Below are 27,174 nucleotides of genomic sequence, written 5' to 3' on the forward strand. Positions count from 1 at the left end.
CCAGATACACGCTACTTCCTTCAGAGTAATTTGTTCTAAAACAGTGAGGGAAAAATGAAATTAGAAGGCATATCGACCTATAGTGAGAACAGAGTCCTGTAAGAATACAGAGTTTCAGAGCATGGAGATGTGTAATAATAGTAGAAGACGGCATCAGATGACAGACGTAACACATTCGTGTGGTGTGCGCTTGTGCAGTCCAGTTAGCGAAGTTAGTCCAGAAGATGTTGTCTCGAAGTCCAGCTCGAGCGGGTAACCCTGCTCCGAGCAATGAAGTGGTCCAGAAGGCTCGGGCGGGTAACCCTGCCCCGAGCAAAGATGAAGCAGTCACGAAGGCTCGGGCGGGTAGCCCTGCCCCGAGCAACAATGAAGTCACGAAACCTGTGACGAGGACTGTCATGGTTGTAGTGAGGATGATTGGTTCCAAATGGGGCGCAAGATCTCTTCCCCTCTTTGTTCACAATGTCTTGAGGATTCTCAGTCGAATCTGTGTAGAGCTCAGAAATAGAGAGAGAGAGAGAGAGAGAAAAACTGGCCAGAGGGAGACTAGATAGGGACACAAAAAGTGTTAATAGCAGCAAACTTGTTATTGTAACACAACTTTGTTATGGAGCCTTCTTCAATCGAGTGGCATGGATCCACTGTGGAAAAAGATCAGTTAAAACAGCAGCAAAAGTAATGGCAACTATGTCTGCAGGCCCATTATATTGTTTTCCCAATTGTCCAAATCAATACTTTAAAAAGTCACACCAGCACCTGTCTCCCACGTGAAAGGGGTGTTTGGTGGAGATAATATTGTATTATTGACCTTGGTACAAATTTTATGCAACTTATCTATAAGGGCTGCAGAATACTCATCCATATGCATTTTCAAATCAGAGGTACCCGGAGCCAGAGTTCCCTTCTTCCAGGGGAGAATAATTTCTTGGTGTCACACGAATTTCAGCCAGAAGGAATTATGGATTACAGAACCAAACCTGTGTCCTGCATGACCTTAATTAATTTGTCTTTCAATGTTCGATTAGTACGTTCTACGATACCAGAGGATTTAGGAATGTGAAAACACCAGTTTAGTTTAGAGATACTTACAAAGGTTTTGTGTGACTTTTGAGGTAAAACGGGTACCCTTGTCTGAGTCTATGGCATTTGAAACCCCGTAACTATAACAATAATTATTATTATTGATTTCTTATTATTTTATTGTTCTGCTTTTATTGTTTGTCTTTCTTTTTTACTGTCCAGTGTTCTTAGGTACCTTGAAAGGCACTTCTAAATAAAATGTATCATTATTATTATTTTATAACTAGGTATTAAAACGAGTAACAACCTTCGTATTCTCTCGAAAACAGGGAAAAACTTCTACCCATTTATGGCCCTTTTCTACTACCCTTTTTCAGCTCACTTCAGCTCGCTTCAGCTCACTTCAGCCCGACACGGCTCGCGTTTCGACTACCAAAAACCAGCACGACTCAGCTCGTTTCAGCCCTGCTTAGCCCCTAAAACTCGCACCGTTTTGGAGTGGGGCTGAAGCGAGCCAAACCGTGCCGACTGAGGCTGGGGGCGTGAGCAGACACTCCCCTGTGCACTGATTGGTGAGGAGGAGTGTCCTCACATGCCCACACACGCCCCGCGAGCACGCTGGGATCTGTAAACACCGCAAACCCGGAAGAAGAATAATTACGAATTACGAGAATTTCTGAAGCCTTATGCGCCTCGCCTCATCTATACGCTCTTGCCAGTATCTGTTGGCGTTGTCGGTGACAACAAGCCACAGCACCAAGACCAGCAACACTAACGACTCCATGTCCTCCATGTTTATTGTTTACTATTCGGGTCGTGAGACTACCGCTTAAAAGATCACTGAATCAGTGACATACAGAGCATCGTGCACGAGTTCGCGGAGCGCAAGGCTCGTCGTATGCCCTTCAAATAATGCGCGCAGTAGGCTATTGATGTTTTATTATGAGCCATGTACAGTATGTCGCCTAATGTTTTTTTGTTTCTGAGTTACATGTTCGTTTGAAGGACTTAATGTACAAAATAACATAGTTGCACCCGGTAGTGTTGAAATTGGTAAACACAGTGCATTCAGTGAGGTTTGCACTGCCCTCCTTTTATTTCTGACTCTTCCTGTCACCGTTGCAACCTCTGAGCGCTCATTCGTATGCCCTTCAAATAATGTGCGCAGTATAGGCTATTGATGTTTTATTATGAGCCATGTACAGTATCCTAATGTTTTTTGTTTCTGAGTTACATGTTCGTTTGAAGGACTTGATGTACTAAATAACATAGTTGCACCCGGTAGTGTTGAAATTGGTAAACACCGCAGTTGCGGACATTTTGTAGCCTAAAATGATGTTATGATAAGCTTTAATAAAGGGCCCGGTCATTTGCCCCGCCCCCGGCCCGGCTCTGACTTGTTCCGCCACTGTCACTGATGTCACTGTTTGCGCTGCTTAACGACATCACATGACGTCCACCCACTTTCGCTAACTCCACCCAATGTGTCCACCCACTTCCAGCCAGCACGGTTCAGCGCGGTTGTAGTCGAAATGCAACTCCAACAGCCCCGCTCAGCCCGACTCAGCTCGACTCGGCACGGCACGGCTCAGCCGCGTTTGTAGTGGAAAAGCGGCATTAGAGAATTTGTCCACAATCAAGATGACAAAAATCAAATGAGAAAGAGCGTATGTCTCATGCAGAATATCAGGCTGATATTGATTGAACACACAGAATAACCACAGAGGTATTGATAAATATCATAAATTATAAAACAAGAACCGTCTGAGGGTTTAGAACAAGAACCATCAAAACAGAGTACTTCCCCCATCCCTAGAGGGAAAGAGATCAGACCTGATACTAGTAGTATGCACGATTTTTAGACAGACAATATCAATGTCATCTCCAGTATCATCCCGAGAATTAAGGAGGCGTGCGAGAGCGTGACCTACATTATCAAAGAGGATGTGACACAAATTTGTTAGTAGAACAGAGAATAAATAGTCATATGTTAATTTAATTATCTATTAAATTACTGATAAATTAATTTAATGGGTCTGTAAATTTTGCAACACCTGTTTAACTTGATGTGACGAGTGCAAGATCAATGGGTGAGACAAAACCCATTTTTCCGCATCTAAAACCATCAAAGCACATGCGGAGACAGCCCCCAGACACGCAGGTAAGCCTTGAGCAACAATGTCTAATGTTTTGGATAAAAACGCACAATGATGCATTCCCCCCCGCCCCCCCCATGCTCCCCAGAGGCTGTGCCTTGGTGTTCACAGGCATAGACGTGGAAGGGCTTGAAGTGAGCAGGTAACCCAGGGGCGGAACAAAGGGTGCTTCTGAGGGAGTGATAAGCGACCACCATAGCGTCAGTCCAGGTCAAAGGATGTTGCAGTGGATCGTGATGAGAGATTGCGGAACGGAGAAGCTTGTTATATAAAGAGCAGTCAGGGATCCATTTTCTGACCCAGCAGGGCGTTTTGTGTCTAGAATGACAGCCTTGAGAAAGTTCAAAACTTCAAAAGTTCAAATACTTAAGTGTCCATACAATATTGCAGCTTGGTTCTGGAAACCTTAAAGCCCTTATGCGCCAGATGTTGAAGCAGGCGCAAGTGTCAGTGTCTTGGCAGATTTCTGGTGACTCAGCAGATACCAGAACACACAGACCACAGAGTCCTGAGGGAGGGAGAAGGTCACAGAGCACGTTATGAATTACAGCTGAAAAAAAACAGCAGGAGAGTCAAATGGAACCTTGAGTCCAAACGCTATCTCCTCATGTGCGTGAAAAAAAAGGCAGAACAGAGATCATTAATGGAAAAAAACAATGATGAGCAGGAACATGTGATATTACAGAAGAGAAATTCCAGCGTTATGGACGTGACACTTGAACTCAAAATGGCAACAAATGACCCAGTGCATGTTTTATTGTCTCCCAGTATTTAAACAGGTGTTGCATATTTTAAGGCTGTACCATACTGGAGAAGTGATAGAACAAGAACAATTCCCATAGTACATCTAGGGCATGCCAGAAAATGCCAATAAAAGATGCGTTATGGATGTGACAGAAAAAGTATCACTTTTCTTGGGTGACTGTACATTTTTATCAAACTCTGTGAAATTGTAAACCTAATGTCGAAATGGAGATATCCATTTGATAGAGGGGTCCAAGGTGAATATTAAAAAATCTTTGTTTAAAATATTTTGTACTTCATGCAGAGTTTCGGAAGGAAAAGTCAGCGTTATGGATGTGACGAAATTCCGTTATGGATGTGACGCGTCTGAAATAGACATGGCATATGTTTAGAAAATCAGCAATTTAACCACCATAACCCTTTGAAAAACTCTCTAAATATCAGCTAAAACTATCAAAGTTCTTAAATAATATTTAGGATGGCTATTGTTTTGCTGTTTTGTGGATTTTAGCATATATTTCTGTGGCTTGTGGCAATAATATAGAATTGTACATGATCAAAGTTGATTTTAGCTTGGGTTTTACATTATAAGAAAGAAAGACTGACAGTGACATATTAGGTTGGTTACAAATTGGTTCAACTTATTCACATCTGTAAAATACAGGCCTAGGTGATATCTCTGGGAGTGGTTTTGATGTATTACATGTTGCTTTATTTTTGCATGGTGAGGTTGACATTTACATGGAATTGCCCAGAAGAAACAATCAATTCATTAATCTTACGTAAATCTTGTGTAAAGTGTCTCACCACGCCTTGCTTGAGAAGAGACTGTAGGATGACATCCAGAGAGAGAGGTATTGCTTATTAAATCATAAACAGAATGCACATGAATACTTGTACAAGCCAACGTATCATAATCATGATAATTTCTGACGTTTTTTTCTTAATGGTTAAACAAAGATAAACCCAAGTCTCCGATTTATAAACAAAAAGTTATTCAAGTAAACGTTTGTTAACTCTGTTTCTTGCTGAAAAAAATTATGGTTAACTAAATACATTAAAAGCCTATCCATTCCATATCCTCTGTGGTTTTTAAAGACCCACTGACAGTCATTTCGTATTAATTTTTAAACAAACAATATATGACTCCAAAGATAAATTCTGGTTTTAATTCTTGGTTTAACTGTCCGTTTTAAACATCAGAAGTAATTTTAAATTTCGCGCAGGGAGATTGACCTGGATATGAACTGGGCTCATTCAGAGATGCCGGAAGTGACGTCACATCAGTGTGTCGTTTTTGTTTACAAGTCACTATGTTGGTTCAGTTCTCACAAGTCTTGTGATATTGAGCTGTGGTTTTGTTGTGATTTCCTTGCGTGAAAAAGTTAAATGGCGTCTAACCGAAAAGGGATTATATGTGTGGCTTACGGGTGTTCTAACACCACGTCGGAAGGAGTGAAACTCCATTCCTTTCCTTGGAAAAAACACCCTGAAATAGCAAAAGAGTGGGAAAGAAACATTTCCAAAACAGGTGCGAACTGGAAGTCAACAAAATGGTCACGTCTCTGTTCAGCACATTTCGAGGAGCACTGTTTCACTTTGTCGTCCAGAACTCGAAGAACGTTTGATCCAACTTATCCACTGGTGTTGGAGGAGTCAGCTGTGCTGACGTTGTTTGACAGGTCCGGGCCGAATCAATCTGTCAAAAGAGAAACAGATGACGGCAGACCCCCCGAAGGGGCGGTCAAAAAGCGAAAGTCCTGTGGTGCCTTTGCCAAAAGAGAACGAGCCAGGGTACGTGGCTATGTGTTGTTATTCAATACATGTATTTTGTTTAAAATTTGTTGTAATGTCACAAATGCGTCTTCATTGCATATTACTTATCAATAGGCCAAAGCAGCTAATACCAGTAATGTACAACAACTGAAAGGCCAATACCTTGTTTCATATATTTAGTTAGGATAATATACATAATATATGTGTGGAGTGATAGATATAAGATGTCATCCGGCATGTTTTTGAAAGTTTGTGAACCCTTTAGAGTTTTTGATATTTCTGCATAAATATGACCTAAACTTCTGGTAGCTACTGTATCTAACAGGAGCTTAGACATGTTTTTTGGAGTGGGACCAATAGTGTGACGTGACCAGGACCATATGTTTAAGACATTATGCTGTTTAAACAGAATCTTTAATAGACGTGAGGGCAGACAATCTCGATAGCTTCCCTGCTTCATGTTTTGTTTTCATGCAATCCAGAACGACATACACTGATGTGACGTCACTTGCCCTAGCGGCAAAAACGGGCAAATGGCTCATGGCGCTTGTAGAAGCCGGGGCAAAAAACACAAAATCGGCTCTGAAATTCTTGATTTTCTACAAAGACGACCCTTTGTTCAAGTTGAGTTTTGGATATTTTATTTCACAATACAGCAATAAAACAATAAATACACATATTACGTGGTGTAAAAAGTTGTGTCAGTGGGTCTTTAAAGGCAAAAGTGTGGAGGTTTAAAACTCAGCAAACAGTTAATCAGAGCATTTCATATCAATAGTTCGAAATTAGGAGGAACATGTTTAAGCTTAGCCTCAAGTAGCAATAAGTTTAAAGAAAGAAAAGATGAAAAAAAACAGGGCAAATTGAAATGACAATTTCACTGAATGTAATTTGAATAAAATTGAATAGCTGATAAGCACTCTTTGTTGGATTCGATATGTGACAGAGACTGAAAATACATTTTTAATTCAATTAACAGTATTAATGAGAATGAGAATTGGTTGTCTTGGACATTTCGACTTTATGTATATGGAATTTACCTAGTAATATAAAGAGATTACTTATTAAATTTATTATTGTGAGAAAGTGCCAAAAATAATGATTTTCTCTGCCCATTGCAGATTTCTGTGGCTGTCCTTGCCTGCTGTTCTTGCATGAGTTGTTTATATTATAGCTATCTGTAACAGTCTGGGAGCCCTTATCTCAATGCTGACTGAGAAAGAGACTATAGAGACGGAACAATTATTCAAAATATTATATTTATATTAAATATTATGACGAAAGAGCAGGTTAGCTCGCTGTTGAACTAATTTCATGCTTCCCAGACAAGACAAGTCCACATTTCGCTAAAATGCATCAGAAACAGGAGTATATAGGATATTTAAAGGTTAGAATTACATATGATTAATAAAAATACCACTACACCAGCGGCGGTGAGAGCGCCGAATCCTAACCACTAGACCACCACACGATCAGTTTTAAAATGTTTTAGATCAACATTAAACATTAGGTTAAACATTAAACTTTTCGGCATTTCCATTCACACGTAGGGTAAATATATTTGATGCCTTTTATTATGCCTTTAAACAGGAAGTGGTATAATACTCAATATTTTAAAAATGATTCCTGATAAATATCTTCAAATCTGAAAGTGATATTTGATTTGGCTAAATTAATCAAACTCTAAGCCTTAAATATATTTCTTCTGTTTTTACCATGTCTGTTTAATTTAAGTGAATGTTTTAAAAATTGGTTTTTGTGTTGTATTTGCTTGTACAGTTATTTCATTATTTAAGGTCTGAACGCATAGAATTACTGCCCAAATCTGATGAGACAAGAGTTTTGCCCTAAAGAGCTGCTTTTTCTTTTATCCAGTGCGCATGCCCAGTTCACAAGCATCATGGGAACTGGAGTTCATCACAATTTTGAAAACTTCGTATTCATCATTTATAAGATCTAGACATGAAACTGCATTAATAGCTGCACTATTAATTATTAAAACACATTAATAGTCTTGTAGACTGCTCAGGGACCTGTTCAGAGATCACCTCGCAGACCACTCGTGACTTTCCTGATAACCTTCCAGTTACAAGTTTCGGACTATCAACACACAATGAATATAAAATAAAATGCAGATGATCTACTCACCAAACGCTGAAACTGATTAAGAAGCAGATTTTTCCTCTGATGATGTTAAGGGAAGAGGATCTCTTCTCTTGGATTTCTAACAGTGATGAGATTCACAAACGATTCGGATCTTCTTCGGGACGAAACATAAATTTACTCGATCGAGCGAATCGATACAGACGCACTGCATTTGTTGAGTTCATGCACACGTAATGGGTTGAGGAAAGTTCATACTTTAATTTCATGCAGCATGAAAGTGTGATTATTGTTACAATTTGAAAACAGGAATACAAATAAGGTTTCCGTAGTTTCTGAAGAATCAAGAGTGAATCAAGTAAATTGATTCACACACATGCGAGTTTGTTCTAAAGAATCGATTCAGTGAAGCTTTCGTTGAGATTAAAATGCACAATATACAGAATGTCCGTATTTTATACGGATTTGATTCAATAAAAGTATACGGGCGTACAAATAAAGTTATACGGATTCTTTTTAACAAAAAAAACCTTCAGTATTTATTTAGAGCTATAATCAATTCCCACAATGATAAAAGAGCACATAACATTTACACTTTGTGGTTTTTTGTCAAACATTGAAGCTTTGTATTCATTCTTAGTTTATTATTATTAATATTGAATAAAAAGTACCTGGGATATATCATTGTTAATTATCATTCAAATTTTAGGTAAATCATTTTAATTTGCATCTTATAAGGATTTTATAAGGGAAATAAGGATTTTGGAAGTTGGTTATACAGGTTTGATTGACCAAAGGTTTGACATTTATGTACACCAGGAACACAGTTCTAACTGTTCATGTCCAGAGTACTGATTTGTTGTTTCATTATTTTGTGCATATCCAGTAATGCCTTATATAAATGCTATAACAATTAAAGATACATTACACAGCTCCTAGAGATTGCAAATACCTGAATGAGGATAAATCAAAACTGAGCCGGCCAAACTGTCTAGAATTTGTGTAGAATGCTAAACCACAGCAATTCATCCAATCCCGTGGGTTTTTTCTCGGGGTCCGGGTACCTTAATACAATATAATACAATACAATTAATATAATACAATTTTTTCCCCCCATGGTGGCTGCACGAAGGAATCAAAGATTAAAAACGCGCTCTTCCCGTGACAGCTCTTTCACTTCACGAGGGTCACCTTCCCGTAAACAAATTACGAGGTTTACCAATCTTCCCGTGGCTCTACCAAGCCCTGTCACCGTCCCGTAAACAAGAGTCTACGAGGTTCCCCAAAATAGAAACGTCCCGTGCCTCTACACGAGGTTTACCAAGAACATAACCAGAATTATAAACAACTGGGTCTCTTCTCTTTTTTTAAATTACTACCAACCAGGCGGAAGTCTAACCAATCAATTATAAATTAAACATTAAAATAATTTACTCACCTGGTTGGCAGTATCCCACTTCTGACACCAAATTGTTGGGGTTCACCCCAGTCAGAGACCCCGATTCCTTCGTGGGCCCCCTCGGATCCAAGGACGAATGAAACAGGTCGATAGAAACAGACAGGGGAAAACCAGAGAGGCTTCACATGCCAGTTTATTCGCACAGTCACTTCGTCGAAATGAAAACATTCTTGGAAACATCTTATAGTATCTCTGTGTTTATGTTTTGTCTTCATTTGTGTGTGTGTGTGTGTATGTGTGTGTGTGTATGTAGAAGTGTGTAATGATCTTGAATCAATCATAATCTAATATATTTCTGATGATAGTAAGGTACAGATAGATATCAGAGTCTCGGCTTATGGTCAATATTATGGTTAATATTCATTACATAGAGCATGGAATGTCTAAACACAGAATGTCTAGTCTACGGAGTCTATTCAGAGAAGGTCAAAGACACTAGTTTGCACAGAAAGGATCTAATAATTTAACATAATTTCTTAACACATGAATGTGTGTTAAGTCAGTAAATTACCTCTTGATTTCATCAACATAAGCAAAATAACAAATATGTCTTTAATAATGCTAAAACAAAGAATGTTATAAGAAAATAAACATAAAAAAATAAGAACAACTTAAACATAAGAACAATGAGAATATGTCTGAAAGAGAGAGAACAATTAAACAGCTAACAGGATTAAACTCATAACTAAATTAGGTTAATGCTTTTAAACTAAAAACCCTTAGAATCATAAGATCTTAACTATAATTATAATGTCATTATGAAACTAATCTAAAACTATAAAACTAACATTAATCACGGAATGCATTCATTAATTACGGGATCCAAATCACTACCATAGTATACTTCAAGCTTTTAAGAAGCTATAAACCTAAGTTTCAACTAAACATGAATTAACATAAACATGAACCTTAATTCTACCATTTCAGTGTGTGTGTGGGTCGATCTGACACCAAAACAGACCTTGGTGAATCTTTCAGACACCTCTCTGAATGAATACACATTCATATCAAAAAATAAACAAAATGTTCCCAAACAATGTCCAGCTGAGACAGAAGGTAATTTTTAACTGAACCTTAAGTTAATCCTTAACTCTGTCACCACTCTAACAAATTACTGCCCTCTTGGTCAAGAACAATACCCATATAAACCCAACACTGGATTTCTGATTTTCATGAGCTATAAGCCATAATCATCAAAATTAAAACAAAAAAGGCTTTAAATATTTCACTTTACATGTAATGAATATAGAATATATGAAAGTTTACCTTTTTTGAATTAAATTATGAAAAAAAAGGAACTTTTTCATGGTATTCTAATTTTTTGAGATGCACTCGTGTATGTGTGTGTGTGTGTGTTTGAGAGAGAGAGAACATGTGTAGAGAGAGACATTAAATGTCCTCATTACATTCATCATCAGATAAGTCTGAATGGTCCATGAAAAATGGTCTTTGTGACCCGAGGCTTCCAGCAGGCTATAAGTTGATAGCTGGGGGTAGATCAACTTCTTTACAATCGTGTGAACGTTTCTAAACAGCAGCGCCATCCTCTCCAGCTCAGCTGACTTCATGACCACCAGGGACTGAAAGCAATGCGGTCCTGTAGTGAACCAGCTGTCTTCGCCTGTTTTGATGTTATAGTACCGATGTGTGCATTTGACTTTTCGTGGTCCTTTATAGTTTCGAGTTTAAAATTGCTGGTGCCTGTCTTTGCCAGACTTTCTACAGTCTTCGCGGTACAGGGTATTTTCGTTTTTGCTATGAACTAGCCAATCTTGCCCGAACTTCCATTTGTCATTGAACTGTCTTATCTTCCTATTAGCGTCTTGTTCATCTCCATGGCCGCAGCCAGCTCTGAGGCCCCCGCGGTCCGGACCTCGGTCATTTTTAAGAGCTGAAAATACATTTGTACGCTGAATATTCAACCATACCTGCCAACCTGTACGCATCTTGCGTAGCCACTACGAATTTTTACCTCATTGTACGACTGTACGTTTTCACATTAAAAAGTACGCATATCGTCCGAGCTCGCATTTCAGTCAAGTTCTCGCTGCAGTTGATACCGCTGATCTGTGAGAAAACTCAAAGCCAGAGTGGAACGCTTTGCCCAATCCCCCCGCCCCTCTTCCAGAGGGTGTGGCTCTGCCCTCTTCACCCCCTCCCCTTCCTCCTTCACGTCTCTGACTTGAGTGCAGCAGTCGTTCACCAACTCAATATGCTGCAATACTTCAGGCTTTCCCACATGCATGTTTCAGACAAAAACTGAACATATGGAGCCTGAACCGAGCGCCAAACGTGTTCGGAAACCCCAAAGATTTCTGGAAAGCTATCGAGAGAGGTGGCCTTGTCTCACACAGTCGCAGTTACCCAGCCACACATTCTGCACGGTGTGCAATATTGATATAGACATCAGTCACCAAGGAGCAACAGGTGCTAACACCGTCCCACACACGCCCGTTAAAGTACTGCAATAAGAAGTTTTAGCTAACTGGAAAGCAGTGCGTAACACTTTTACTGTTATGCACGGCCTTCCTATATTTGTAACAGAAACGGTTGTTTCACGTGTACTCGAGCTTCCTAGCCGTTATTTTGTGCATTTACAACACCAACAGTACAGGCTAGTTCTTCATTTAACTTCGAAGCCGTCACTCGAGGTTTCATATTCGATGCGGTAACCAACGAAACCTGATTACAATTCCTCTCGCGCTCTCATTGAATCACTATGATAAGTACCACTTTATTGATGTGCTCAACAAAATGTAGCGTGTTGTATATCTTAAGGGCAGTCGGTAACTTCTGTCAATGGTAGCCTAGAATGTTTGCAGATGATGTGAAGTCGAAAACTCCCTCTTATGAAAAAACCTGCGTGGTACTGCAGTATCAAATGCTTTTTTTCTGCAGTATTACTGCAGTAAATGCAATATTTCAAATGCAAATGCAATAGTTTGCACATGAAAAAGGCATACTACAAAATACTGCAGTGTACTATATAATGCAACATTTTTACTGTATAATGCAATATACTTCCAACATGTTAAAAAATGCAAAAGTCTAAACCTATTGCATGGGAAATTTGTGCATACCATGTTTTGTGTTGAAAGTGCCTTTTTTACATACTGTATTTAATCTGCGGTCTCAAAAGTAGCCGGTCACCGGCGGCAAATCGCCGTCTGTGGCTTGTTATGCCGCCGGCTATTGTCAGTCGAGTCACAAAATTTAATATTAAATATTTCTGACGGCAAAAAAAAGTTGTGAACGTAAATTACATCCACTATGTCATGTATGTCCGTTGCCGTGTCAACTTTGTTTACACCCTCGCCATGAGTGCAGCCATTACTGCCCCTTGTGCCATATGTAAGCCGTACTCTGATTGGCTTTGAGTGTTCCATGGACTGTGAATGGTTCATACCACCATGTGACTCACAAATGGCGACGAAGAGAGTTGCAAGCGGCTCCATGCTGGATACGTGGCTAAAAAGGTCTAGAGGGAAAGGTAAGTATGTTTTGAACGCAAATTTATTCTGTCATTGTGTTGATATAGAAAAATAAATACGTCTTAGTCCACCGTTTCTCAGCCTTGCTTAAGACATTATAATCGCAGATCGTAAAGTTGACTCTGCGTTTGACAGCTGCTCGAAAAAACAAACTGCGTGCGTAACAACGCTAATCAAGCTTAAGCTAGACGACCCGCCTCAAATACCCGTCCCGGGTAAATGTTATCCCAATTTTAGATGACCTGTTCCAAACCATCCCGCCCCATGAAAAATTCGTACTTGCATCTCTCTCTCTCTCTCTCATACACATAATATTTGTTGTGCCTAACCCGCACTAAATAACTATATTTATATAATTTCTATTCAGTAGGCCCCTACATGATTAGGTTGATGAGATTTGGATAAAAGTTATTTTCAATAGAAATGCTGAGACTGTCAATGAGTGCTGCTAGCTGCTGTTTTTTAATAATGATGAAGTCAGCTGATGTAGCATTTTATGTAACAGTTTATAGACTGCCAAAAAATAAACATTTTGATTATAATTGAAGTTGTTTTGTTGTTCATCTGTATTCAAGATTTCACCATACTCTTCAATAGTATTAGAGAATCTGGAGAAACTTGTCACCTTAGCTTAGTCAAAGTGCACATCAGACTTAAAATTATTATATCATCCATATGTGGATTTCAATCGGACTACTTATGTGTTTGTTTGCAAATATTTCTGAAATTTGATAAAATGCCTGAGGTATGGTTTCATATTTCAAGTTTCCAAATAGTATTGATTACCCTTTATTTTCACTGTTAAAAGTTACCAGAGGCCACCATTTCTCAGTGCATTTCATAAAATTTTCCGTGCCCAAAGGGGGGCGCATCCCCCTTTGAAACCCCCCCTGCACACTTGGCGTGCATTATGTCTGCCATTGGCAGACATTTTACCATTTTGCACCCTGCTGTAAATTATTTGTACCCTGCTATTCTCCCAAACTTTGAAGCCCCTGTTTAATGTGTTATTTATTTTGAAAGAGTGGCTCTGGGGGCGGCACGGTGGTGTAGTGGTTAGCGCTGTCGCCTCACAGCAAAAAGGTCCAGGTTCAAGCCCTGTGGCCGGCGAGGACCTTTCTGTGCGGAGTTTGCATGTTCTCCCCGTGTCCGCGTGGGTTTCCTCTGGGTGCTCCGGTTTCCCCCACAGTCCAAAGACATGCAGGTTAGGTTAACTGGTGACTCTAAATTGACCGTAGGTGTGAATGTGAGTGTGAATGGTTATGTGTCTATGTGTCAGCCCTGTGATGACCTGGCGACTTGTCCAGGATGTACCCCGCCTTTCGCCCGTAGTCAGCTGGGATAGGCTCCAGCTTGCCTGCGACCCTGTAGAACAGGATAAAGTGGCTACAGATAATGAGATGAGACGTGTAAACATATGCTGGGTCATTCCATGCCAAATCAACAAATATCTGACAAATTTATGCTTGACCATCTCAGATTTCAATGAAATTTGGAGGGCTCAGAGATGCTATTAAAAGAAGTTAATCCCCAAAATTTGAGCTTCCTATCTCCAACGGTTTCAGAGATACAGGCATTTGAATTCTTCGATTTTTTTTTGCATTTTGCTCAAAACATACATATTTCAAAGTGTAATATAATCTTTATTATGCAAGATAGAAACCTAAAATTTTGCACAGAGACTCAATGTCGTACTACAAGCTTCAAGAGAATTTCAATGGTCATTGTATATTAGATGGTGATTCTAATAAGGAAATTAAAAAGACAAATTTGCATTTTTTGCATTTTTAACTCATTCTGGAAGCTTACCTGTGGCAGTAATGCTTAAACTAAGAATGTTATTCAAATCTACACAGAAATATCTACCAATTTCAGTTTTACCAAGTCTCCACTATTCCTAGTTTGTCTGTAATAGGGTTTTGAAATTCGCCGATTTCTAAAACATGCCATTTTCAGTAGCATGGATTCCAATGTGGGATAGCAGTTAGGAACTTGTACATTTTTTTCAGTAATCTCCTAGACCCATATTTTATATTTCCAAGTTTTTGTTCTGTGTCTCTCAAGTATTTCTGAGCTACAGGTGTTTAAAAAATCCATTTTTTCCAAATTCGAATTTTTGATATTATTTCCATTTTATTGATGATTAAGGACTTATAAATGCAACTAAATGATTTGTAAAGATAAGGAAACATTTTACTTGTGTTCATGTCACAGAAATATGGTTTTAAAAATATCATTTTGAAATAAGCTAAATATATGAACATTTCACATTTTTCAGTGAGTGTGTGTATGTATATGTGTGTGTGTGTGTGTGTGTGTGTGTGTATATATATATATATATATATATATATATATATATATATATATATATATATATATATTAAAAAACTAAAGAAGTCAGTCATTTTTCATATAAATCACTTAACTTACAATTTCTGTTGTATGTTAGTTTATGGCAGTCAAAATCTTTTAGTCCAATTCCTATAGAACAGGGAGGAAGTTCAGCCATTTCTAGATGTCTAAGAACAAACTCATTTATACTGATCTCAAATTGAAAGCAACTACAATTAAATTCCCTAGTCAACTATTCAAAATATCCAATCCTTGCAAAGAAACACATTCAGTTAATAACATTGGTAAGTTTTCTCAGTGCTCTGTATTACAATGTATTTAATATAATCCAAGCAATATAATGTTATCTGAACAAGTATGCAGTTTACAGACTCTAAAACTATAAGATATGAGCCACCTGTTCTGGTATCAAAGGTCACCTATTGTGCTGTGTTGATATTGATAAGGCTGGCTGTTGACTGGTACACAATAGCTGGTCATTGATTGCTAATGTTACACAGTCTTAGATTAAAATCAATTTACAAAATTAATACTGAGCATTAATTGAAATTTTATTTAAAATTGAGGAAGAAACATGTCTCCTAACCTACTTGAGCCTTATTGAAGCATTTATTAACTCTCAAATATCAGTTATATGAAAATATATCAAAAATTCGAATTTGGTGAAAATGGATTTTTTAAACCCCTGTAGTTTAAAAATACTTGAGAGACATAGAACAAAAAATTTGGAAATATAAAATATGGGTCTTGGGGATTACTGAAAAAAATTTACAAGTTCCTAACTGCTATCCCACATTGGATTTCTTGCTACTGAAAGTGGCATGTTTTAGAAATCGGCGAATTTCAAAACCCTGTTACAGACAAATTAGGAATAGTGGAGACTTGGTAAAACTGAAATTGGTAGATATTTCTGTGTAGATTTGAATAACATTCTTAGTTTAAGCATTACTGCCACAGGCAAGCTTCCAGAATGAATAAAAAATGCAAAATTGTCTTTTTAATTTCCTTGTTAAAATCACCATCTAATATACAATGACCATTGAAATTCTAAGTTGAAGCTTGTAGTACAAGACATTGAGTCTCTCTGTGCAAAATTTTAGGTTTCTATCTTGCATAATAAAGATTATATTGCACTTTGAAATATATATGTTTTGAGCAAAAAACAAAAAAATCGAAAAATTCAAATGCCTGTATCTCTGAAACTATTGGTGATAGGAAGCTCAAGTTTTGGGGATTAACTTTTTATAGTATCTCTGAGCCCTCCAAATTTCATATAAATCTGAGATGGTCGAGCATAACCTCTTGTTGATTTGGCATGGAATGACCCTGCTATGTCATACTCGTTTCGCTCAATACATTACGGATTCTGCATTTTGTAATTACCACAGCTTTTGGATTGCAGCACGTGTAGGAAGTTCACTGTTCATTGCAAGAATAAAATGTTTATTACATTAAAATTATGCAATTTTAGAGCATGATTTGGCATAGGATCAATAAATAATTATCAACTGCTCCAGAAATAATCAAGAATGTATGTTTATATTTGAAACTGACAGCATATTTGCAGCTTTTCAGCATTATTGTGATGCGTGAAAATTTGCTCCTTATTTTTAGCGTTAAGATGCTAGAGGTTAGACAGCGCACATCAAAAAAAAAAAATGTCAACCTCTAGCTGGCTGGAGTATTGTTGTGTAAACTTTTTGAAATCCACCATTTTTATTTTTTTTTTAATCAAGTGAGATCTGAAAATGGATTTGCGCCAATGGTTGGTGAAAAAGGAGGAGAAAAGGGTTAATGAAGAGGCTGCATCAAATCCACCTAAACAGAAGGCAGTCAGTACTTGTGATGGAAGCCCATCAGGAGACAGGCGCATCAGTCTCAACTGAAATGTCACTGTTATGAGTCTCACATTGACAATAAAGATATGTACAGTAAGAATGTGTTTGTTTGTTTTTTTGTAAAATGATTTTAACAATGATTTAGCATTTCCTATACATTTATTGGCCAGCTTCACTGTCAAAAAAGCCCAAAGTCCGTCAGCTCCAGGGGGGCTTTGCCTCCCTGGCCCCACACCGGGGCTCCGCCACCACCTTTTATTTTTGAAAAGTGGAGAACCCTGAAATAACTACATAAGATCAAAAGAAAACATTACTATAAGATTGTTTTAATATATGTGGCCATATATGAACAATAAGGATAAAAGTACAGGTCATTTTCAGCAAACACATAATAATAAGCATATTTAATTTAACAACTTTTAAATCATGGAATGTCTCTGACTTAGTGTACTTGTGGGTCTGAAATGTAACTGAATAAGTCAACATTTTTCCACACTGTGAGCAGTGATCTGGCTTGTCTCCTGTGTGAATGCACTGGTATATTTGGAGATGGCTCTGCATCGTAAAACTCTTCCCACAGTGTGAGCAGTAATATGGCTTCTCTCCTTTGTGAACACGCTGGTGTAGGCCTGTAACGATAACAGATTTTGCTGGACGATTAATTGACCAAGAAATTATTGCGATAAGCAATAATATTGACATTTTAAGACCATTTTCAACTAATATAATGATAATGGAATAATAATGCAAATACACCCTTTCAAAGATCAATAAACTTTACTTTCTAAAGAAAATTTAACACAGGAACTGTAAGACAACCAAAAACAATAGGCATAAATAAAATGGACTTGTTAACATAAGAATAACCTAATGTAGTCTGGCTTACGGCAAGGACTTAACAAAAAACTGCACTTGAATAGAAATCAAACACAACCAAAACAATAAATAAAATGGATTATTTAGACCCCGTCCACACGTAGCCGGGTATCTGCTAAATCGAAGATATTTTTCTACGTTTTGGCCTGTCATCCACATGAAAACACATCAAAAACGAATATTTTAAAAAACTCCGGGCAAAGTGAAGATTTTTGAAAACTCCGTGTATGCCTTTTCGTGTGGACAGAGATAACCGGAGGTTTGCGTTTTAGAACGTCACAATCTGCACCAAAAAAATGACAACAAATCTGCCCTGACGTCAAACGTGCGACCTTTGTTTACTGCAGAAGCCAGATTAAGCATGGACTTAAGCTAGCCGCACACTACGGCGATCCACGCGGTACCGAACCGACCCATTTCAGAGCCGACTCCCGACAGGGCACGCACATATCCCCCGACTGTTGACGAGTGCAGTCGCGACTGAAGCGACACGTGACAACTTAATAGCTTTGTGATTGGCTATTGGATATAGTTACTGTTAAATCCAACACTTGAAGATGCTACAGGCTGAATTACAAATGACACAACATGGAATATGTAGCGCACTATCTAGGCTGCATGAGCTATTATTTCCAACCTTAAATAGTGCACTTATATAGGGGAGTTAAAGCGATTTGGAATTCAACCACACAACTTGAGCAGAGTGGCTTTCCAGCCCACTGTGTCTATGGATAAAGCTTCAGTCTATGGAATTACAGTATATACCTGCATTAGGTGCTACCAACACGTATTTCTCGCGCTAGAAATTGTGTTTAATGATGTCACGTGTTATATGCGAAAGATATGATTGGCTATTGCTAGCGACTCTCGCCGATCAGTCTGGCTCCCGATTAGTTTTTCGAATCGGCTGTGAGATGAGTCGGTACCATCGAAAACTAGTCTTTACGCCTGACTCGCGACTTCAGTTGGCTCGGTACGCTGAAAATCGGCGTAGTGTGCGGCTAGCTAAAGAGTAATGGATCGGAGGAGCGCCTTGAAAGCGTTAATTATTGTGCAGGTGCTATTTACATGTTTAATTTTAGAAGCCCAACTACTGCTCCAAGAGCACAGGCGATGTGATTAGGGGGTAGGATTTGGGGAAATAATGCCATCTACAGGTTGGGAATGCTTATGAATGTGATTGAAAACGCAGATGTTCGGTTATGTGTGGAAGGGATTTTTTTCGAAGACGAGGTGGTGTGGATAAAACATTTTTATAAACGGAGGGGGGGAAATGTTCGGTTTTAAAAATACCCGGCTACGTGTGTACATGGCATAAGTCTCTGTAACAAAATTGCCCTTAAACGATATTAAACATTAGGCTCAGACAGGGAAAACAAACTGCCAGTTAGGACCTTTGTAAACAAAAAGTGCAAACTAACAACAAAAACACTCCACATTAATAACAGCAGACGCCTCATCAGGTCATATGTAAATCCGTAGCTACTTTAGTCTGGCAGATTCCAAGCAAGAAATACCAACATGTTGACTTTGTGTGGCTTAAGGCAGAATCTCTCAGGTATAGCAATGTTGCCAGCTGTGCTAAACATTCTCTCTGAGCTGGGGCTTGTTGCACAAATGCACATGTATTTTTGAGCCAAGTTGGCCAACAAAGGATATCTTTTTTGATTGTCATGCCACCACATCAAGGGGTCACAAGATGCATCAAGTGCATGACTGACAAGTGTCCAAACCAACAAGCGGATTAAAATGTACCATTTTCACCAAGAATGGGAGACAGAATTTTGTTTTACAAATGTTAACGACAAGTGTGTGTGTGTGTCTGATCTACGGTGCCAGCGTGTTCGTCAGTAAAAGATGTAATGTGGAGCGCCATTTCACCAAAGTCCACGGCAACTTTTCGCGGGACATTCCTGCGGGTAGCAGTCTACGAAAAGACAAGATAACGGAGCTGAAGACAACGCTTCAACGGCAACAGTCTCTGTTCACCAAACCGGCGAAGAAGGCCAATTCAGCAACCAAGGCTTCGTTTAAAGTGGCGCACGTTTTAACGAAGCAGAAAAAGCCGTTCACCGATGGCGGGATCGTAAAGGAGGCCATGACCGCAGTGGCTGAAACGTTGTTCAGGGACCATAAAAATAAGGAGGAAATTTTGTCTGCTATTGCCGATGTACAGCTTGGTGCCAATACCATGGCAAGGAGTGTCTGCGCTGTCTGCGGATGCAGTAAAACAGCTGGAGTCGGACATGAACAGGTGCAAATGGTTCTCTATTCAGTGCAATGAGTCTGTGGACCTCAGTGATACAGCCCAGCTGGCTGTTTTCATTCGGATGGTGTTTGACGACTTTTCCTCCAAAGAGGAGTTTTTGACCTTACTCCCATTGAAAACTACAACCAGGGGAGTTGATATTTATAACGCAGTAAAGGATTACTTTGTGGAAAAAAGATCCCTATTGAAAAGCTGGTGTCTGTTACAACTGACGGAGCACCTGCAATGACAGGTCGTCACTCCGGATTTATTGCGCACTGCAAAGCGGACCCGGACTTTCCAAAGTTTTTTGTTGGGTAAAGTTTTTGATTCTTGGTTTGTAGAAATTGTAAGTGATCCATGATAACATTTCATTTTCAGATGTCTTGGTGCATGTAAATAGTTTTGTGAAGTGTGATACAGGGACATGGACATATACAACAATGATAAATGAATAAGTAACAATATCTGTATTTGTAGTAATAATAATAACAACGATAATATTTTTGTGATGTTTTAATACAGAATGTGAGATGTGGACAGTAACATATTGTAAATGTTCAGGAAAAGATAGCTTATTGAGTTTGTTTGTTCGAAATGAGCGATGAGAATAAATGTTACAAAACATGAGTAGCTCTCAGCCATTTTTATTTTGTAAAAGTAGCTCTCAGAGGAAAAAAGGTTGGAGACCTGGAAACGAGAGGAGTCAGTAGAGACCGATTAGAAGCCTTTTGACATTCAGTCTCTTTGGCAGAGAGAGAGACAGACGAGGAAAACAAACAAGCATGCAAATAGAAATTATCGCAGCCGGAAAAGTTATCGAGCTCATTAAAAGTTATCGTGCGATTAATTGATTTATTGATTATCATTACAGGCCTACACTGGTGTATTTGGAGACTGCTCTGATGAGAAGAACTTTTTCCACACTGTGAGCAGTGATGCGTGTTGGAGCCAGTATTTACTCTTTGTGTTAGTGTGTGTGTGCACCTTCTACTGACCTGGAGTGTATTGTGTCCAGGGGAACAATAAATACCTAGCTAGGAAAGGACCAGGTGTGGCTGATTGGAGGCAACAGCTTCTTATGTCTGTCTCCTGCTGTGCTCCAGTTTATCATCTTGTAGGGGTGTAATGGTACATGTATTCGTACTGCACTGTTTCGGTACAGGACTTTCGGTATGGTGCAGATGTGTACCGAATGCAATTTTTAACAGTAATCAACATAATTTAACTGTAATACATATGTTGTTAGCATGAAGAACTTCAAACGTATTGAATTTATGTCCAGGTTTTTGTGTTACACCTTGATAATCATTATAAATAACCCCGACGCCTCCTCCTCTACCAGTTAGACAAGGCTGGTGTGTATATAACTGTAACCAGGATGACTAGTTGCATTTAATGCTGTATACTCATTTGTTTTCATCCATGTTTCTGTTAAACAGTACATTAAACTCCTGATCAGTGATACGTTCATTAACAATTAGCACTTCAGATATAAGAGATCTAATATTTAATCGTTCTACGTTTAGATCAAAGGTGCTGGCAGTGGCTGTACAGTCAGTATGATCTAATTTTATATTAATTAGATTACTAGAACAAACTTTGAGTATTTCTCCTTTTTTGTATCGCTCAGGGAACAGACACAGTCTCAACATAGTGGAACCTGAGTGATGACTCTGTGCAGCTAGCAGACAGTCCGTTTAGTCTGTTTGTCTGCTCCCTGTCCTTGGCTCTGGATTGTCACAGATTAACTGGGCCTGTTCTGAGACTATGAGCTATGCTGTGAGAAATGAGAGCAGCACCTTCCCGAGTGGGATGGATGCCGTCCTGCCCTAACAAATTTGTTGTTTGATCTTTAGGTGTGTGAAGACATGAACACAGAGACATCCAAAGATGGAGGGACATCAGAAGTCCGTGTGAAGAAAGAGGAGACACTGGAGCTGAATATCTCCAACCATGGAGACGACCTCGACAACCCACCTGAATGTCTTTCCATTAACATGGAAGATCATGACAATAAAGACCACCTCTGTAAGACATCAGCCCTCTCTGGTGCTCAGTAACACTCACTGTTTATTCTACCCTACACACTAACTAGTGCACTTAAAGTCCAATACAGTACATTTGGGATGTAGCCTCAGTCTCTGATTATTTAATCAACAAACTATGACAAAATTAAATTGAATTTGATATTGATGGTGTGAACTTTGTCTATAGAGAGTGTAAGGCCCCGGTCACACCGTCCGAACTTTGCTGGAGCATTCCTGGAGCGGTGAGAAAAATTCATCACCGCTCGTAACCGTTCACCACCGTTTAACAAAAGTTGGCCCCCGTTAAAGCAACGCCGTATATGCTCGGCCACCACTGATGTTTCTCGAGGGGCCCTCCTACCGCTCCGAAAGTTTTGAGCTGCACAAAATATTGCGAGCGGTGAGGAGGGGGCAATTTTCCGCCCCGGCAAAGTTCACCCCCGCTCCACCAACGCCCAGTCAAAGTTTGGCACCGCTAGACGCAAGTTCGTGGATGCTTGGGTCCGCTAGGCCAACGCAGAAATCTTGAACGCTGGACCATCGCTGCTTCGCCAGCGTTGCCCGGGCGGCGATTAAACGTTGCACAAACTTCGGTGGAGCGGTTGTAAGCATTTTACGAGCGGACACGGGGTTGCTGGAACGGTGTTGGGCGTTGAAGCAGCTATCCATGGCGGCGATGAACTTTGGTTTGGCGTTGGTATAGAGGTGTCGGAGCGGGACCAGAATTTGGCTATAAATACGGGCAGGGGCGCAGATACGTTTTTTGAACTGGGGGGGACAAAAAACTGGGGGGGACAAAGCTTCCAGCAAACCAACCCCAACCCCGATATGCCTGTCAAGCTTGTTGTGGGTTACCATAGCAACCAAGCTCGAGCTCGCAACCTGTGCAGTCTGCGCAGCTCAACCAACCGAATATCAGTCTTTGTTTTATGTGAGTTGTTGCAACTATGTATACACTGACGTGCACCTCAATAAACCGAATGGTAATTAGTCTTTTGATTTTTCCGTGAGGTTTGCCTTCTGCAAAGAAAGACAGCAAAGACGTTTTTTCCTCCCTATAAGTGGGGGGGACCGAACGAAGTGAATTTAAATCTGGGTGGGACGAATCCCCCCCCGTCCCCCCCTCTATCTGCGCCCGTGAATACGGGGAGAAATGGACCAGGAGCTCATTTGTAATCGAGCTGCCGTTGAGTTCAGACCTCATCTATATCGAATTTGCTCAAAGTTACAGTAAAACTGTATCACCATGGATGCTGAGAGACTTGCTATGATTGGTGCTAAACCAACTTTATACCCCCGCCGAGCCAAAGCCCGCATGTGCAGAACGCCGCTATACCAACGCTCGCGTCACCGCTAAACCAACGCTCGCTACCGCTAAACCAACGCTAAAGCAACGCTGGCTTCAGCGGTGCACCGCTAAGCCAATGCCCGTGTTTTCGATTTTTTTTCCCATTTTGTTCGCGGTGACGAGCGTTGTCGAAATTCGGCCCCCCCTCCCTACCGTTCAAGGAACGCTCCAGCAAAGTTCGGGCGGTGTGACCGGGGCCTAATATGGTAGCAAGGAGTGAGAGAAACTAAGTAATTTTATTTTGTATTATGGCTGTCAAACGATTAAAATTTTTAATCGCGATTAATCTCATAAAATTATGTAGTTAATCGCAAAAAAAATCTTTAAACATCTGTTTAAATTGTACTCAAATACATTTCTACATCAGAGCAAACATTTGAATATATGCTCTGATGCTCCATGTCAATTATAAGGCTCATCTTCTCTATGACAGACAATATATAGGCCTAATTCACAAATATTTGGCATTCGGGTTTTGATATTAGATCTAGGCATGCAGCATATTCTTTCCAATGTAGCCTATCAGACATCTGTTGGGCATAGGCTATGTGCAGAATACGATTTGGAGAAATAACAGACTATATATTTTTTTCTCAACTGTAATAGCTGCAAGGTACATTTCGAAGAGCAAAGAGGAAGTAGTTTGACTCCTGCAAGTTCATTCAAGTGAAGCAGTAGGCTATTTGGAAATTGCTAGGCTACCTACAATCTACAGGTGGAGATAAGGGAATGTGCGCATTCCCGATCGTAGCCCATCAGATATCAACACATTTCACCCGGTAAAGTGAAAGTAAACGGAACTTGCACCGCATCGCATATGCAGACTACAAATTAACTGACCATGTTGCTGGTTTATTTGACAAGTTGTAGAGCTACGTTTTACCACAAAGTTAATGTTATAACTAGCTTTATTTTGCATGCTAGTCACCTGCGAAAATCTGCATTGTTCCTTACCAAGATGAACCCAATTCACTGTTGTTTAAATACCCTGCGATAACGCCGTCATTTTTTAAAAATCGCGATCAAATAAAATTGCATTAACGCACTAATAACGTGTTAACTTCGACAGCCCTAATATATATAATATTTATTTTAATTTCCTGAAAATACATTTGTCATTATGAAGAGATGATGTTAACCTGAACCAAAAAAGTGGAATATCACACCATGGGTCATGCTGTTATATAAAAATCTATGGCGGGCGATTTTTATTTTCATATAACAGAACAGCCCAAAGTGTATTATTCCCCTCATACCACAGTGATTTGCCAACAATTAAAATTTTTAATTTATTAATGAATGACATGTTGCATGTTTTATTTGTTTCTGTTTACATTTAATATTACAGAATGTCTGTCATTCTCTCCAGCCACTCCTGTGTTTTGTTCTCCAAAAAAAAAAAAAAAATGCAAGTTCTTGTGTGACTGAGGAAACCAGAAAGCACAAACTCCTCTGTCCTGAAGACTCCCCTATCATGGGAAACTTACTGACTGATATCTGGGTCTCCTTCAGTAAATGTTAAATAAACCTGTCCTAATGTCTTCACCACACTAGAAGATTATAGTTTTTTTTCCCACCCATTTTCTCCCCAATGTTGCCACCTGCTAGTACCCACCCACCAGCCAGGTCTCTCTAACCATGTGAGTGAAGGCTAACACATGCTTCCTCCCAGACATGTGAAGCCATCAACCTCCTCTTTTACAAATGCAGCTCATGCTCCATCAAAGGGTAGCAAAACACACCCAGAGGAAAGTGCTATGAGCTCGCAGAAGACCCCAATTGGCTGTGATTAATACAGGAAAGAGAGAACGCCCCTTTAGTATTCCTCTGGAATGGGATGTTCAATAAGCACATAGGGATGTGATGGACAGGTGTCCAAATATCTGTGTATGGATTTAGGGGCATCACAGGTTCTGGATTCGATTCTGAGCTCGGGTTGCTGTCTGTGTGAAGTTTTCCCCTGTCTGCATGGGTTTCCTCTGGGTCCACTGGTTTCTTCTTAAACAAATTGGTTATGCTTAAATTGCCACTAGATATGATTTTTTTTTGTAATTAAATATGAATCCAAATGTATGGCATTGGAAAAAATGCCTAGATCTAGAAATGGCAGAATTGTCAGCAAGCTCAAATAAAGATGTGCATGAGACATTTTACTTATTTTTTAATTCTGTGCATAGTTATTTTTGTTTGTACCTGCATGTAATTTCCTGACAAATTTGGGAAATTCTGTTTCCCAGAAGATAAGGAAACAAGTAGCCAAATTTAAAACAACCTTGACCCTGACCAGGCAGGTCCTAAGGATGCCGTAAATATATCACACAGTGCCACACTCATGTTAATGAACATTGTTTTATTTTGCCTTGCAAGACTGATATCTGACCACTTGTTTACTCCCACAAGGAAGTAAAAAATTTATACTCCTGTACCTCATGTCCTGTGAGATCTCAATCCTGATGGACACCTCTAATCTCAACCAGATGCTCAATGAACCTTACTGGCAAGCTTTCTTCAGATAATCTTTGTACCATACTAATGTACTGTATATGGTCTTAGATACACACACACACACACACACAGTACATACATTTGGGCCTCATTTCTTCCTATTGTGTTTTCTCTACGCCCAGACTGTGAAGTTTGCAAATCCTTCTTCTTCAACAAATGTGAGGTTCATGGACTGCCCCTCTTCATCTCAGATACTCCTGTTCCCATGGGAGTCTCTGACCGAGCCAGACAAACTCTTCCTCCTGGGCTAGAAATCAAGAAGTCCAGTATTCCTGACACAGGCCCGGGAGTGTTTAATAAGGGGGAGACGATTCCAGTAGGTGCACACTTTGGACCCTACCAGGGAGAGCTGGTAAACCGAGAGGAAGCCAGGAAAAGTGGAGACTTCTGGGTTGTGAGTTTCTCACAAATTTATTATAAAGACTGTATATTTGTAAGTAACAACTAGGTGAAGGTAGCTCCAGTTAATATCAATTTCTTCTTGCCAAAGATATGTGGAGTAGGGGTTTAAATCACAAGTTCCTACATCGATTCTTTTAGCCAGTGTGGTGGAAATTCACCTGTTAGTAATAGAAATACTAGTAACATCTGAAATAATGCTTAAGCAAATATTTATTTATTGTATAATTTTAAAGTAATTATTCATGAAGAATCACATAAAATCACAAGCCCAGGTAGAGTCATTAACATAGGTCCTCCCATAACTACTTCTAAGCATGGTCAGCTTCCTCTATTACACAAGATATTATTCATCATAGTTTCCATCAACATTACATAATAGTCTGTTTTCCCAAATGCAGCTGAGAAAAACTGTACCAAGTTTTCCTTGACTCTGCTGCATCCACGGAAACATGGTAGCTTCACACAACCCCCCCCCCCCCCCCCCCCCCCACACACACACACACAAAAAGAACTTATTCACACCTTACAACAACTTTCTTTTCTAAACATTGAGGATAAACAGAGAAGCATGACACAAGAGGATTTGAACAGATACTGTTAACTATAATTAATGCTGAAGTGAATATAAAACTTGTTACCACACCAACAGGCCAATGATTTTTGATACCACAAAATTTACCACAATGCGAGCTGATTTGATGCTGGGGTATGCAGTTGGTATGACATTTTACACAATCGATTTCATTTACATTAATTCACACATGCAAACAAAATATAATTTGAACATCAGTTCAGTGAGGATTGATTAGATTTGTACAGTATATAC

General features: G+C 39.4%; 1 protein-coding gene across 4 annotated transcripts in view; it reads left to right on the plus strand.

Moving 5' to 3' along the window:
* LOC132901310 (zinc finger protein 850-like) overlaps nucleotides 1-27,174 on the plus strand; it is an 808,362-nt gene that overhangs the window by 728,039 nt on the left and 53,149 nt on the right. For 2 of the 4 annotated variants that reach the window (XM_060943618.1, XM_060943617.1), the window contains 2 exons: nucleotides 21,923-22,094; nucleotides 26,069-26,340. In XM_060943618.1, the coding sequence (XP_060799601.1) occupies nucleotides 21,935-22,094; nucleotides 26,069-26,340 (432 nt within the window). In that variant the 5' untranslated portion in view covers nucleotides 21,923-21,934. Of the gene's footprint in view, nucleotides 1-21,018; nucleotides 21,033-21,922; nucleotides 22,095-26,068; nucleotides 26,341-27,174 lie in introns of those variants that run through there. The other 2 variants (XM_060943616.1, XM_060943619.1) reach the window with 2 other exon arrangements.

Source organism: Neoarius graeffei, chromosome 17 (genome assembly GCF_027579695.1).
Source record: "Neoarius graeffei isolate fNeoGra1 chromosome 17, fNeoGra1.pri, whole genome shotgun sequence".
NCBI classification, from domain to species: domain Eukaryota; kingdom Metazoa; phylum Chordata; class Actinopteri; order Siluriformes; family Ariidae; genus Neoarius; species Neoarius graeffei.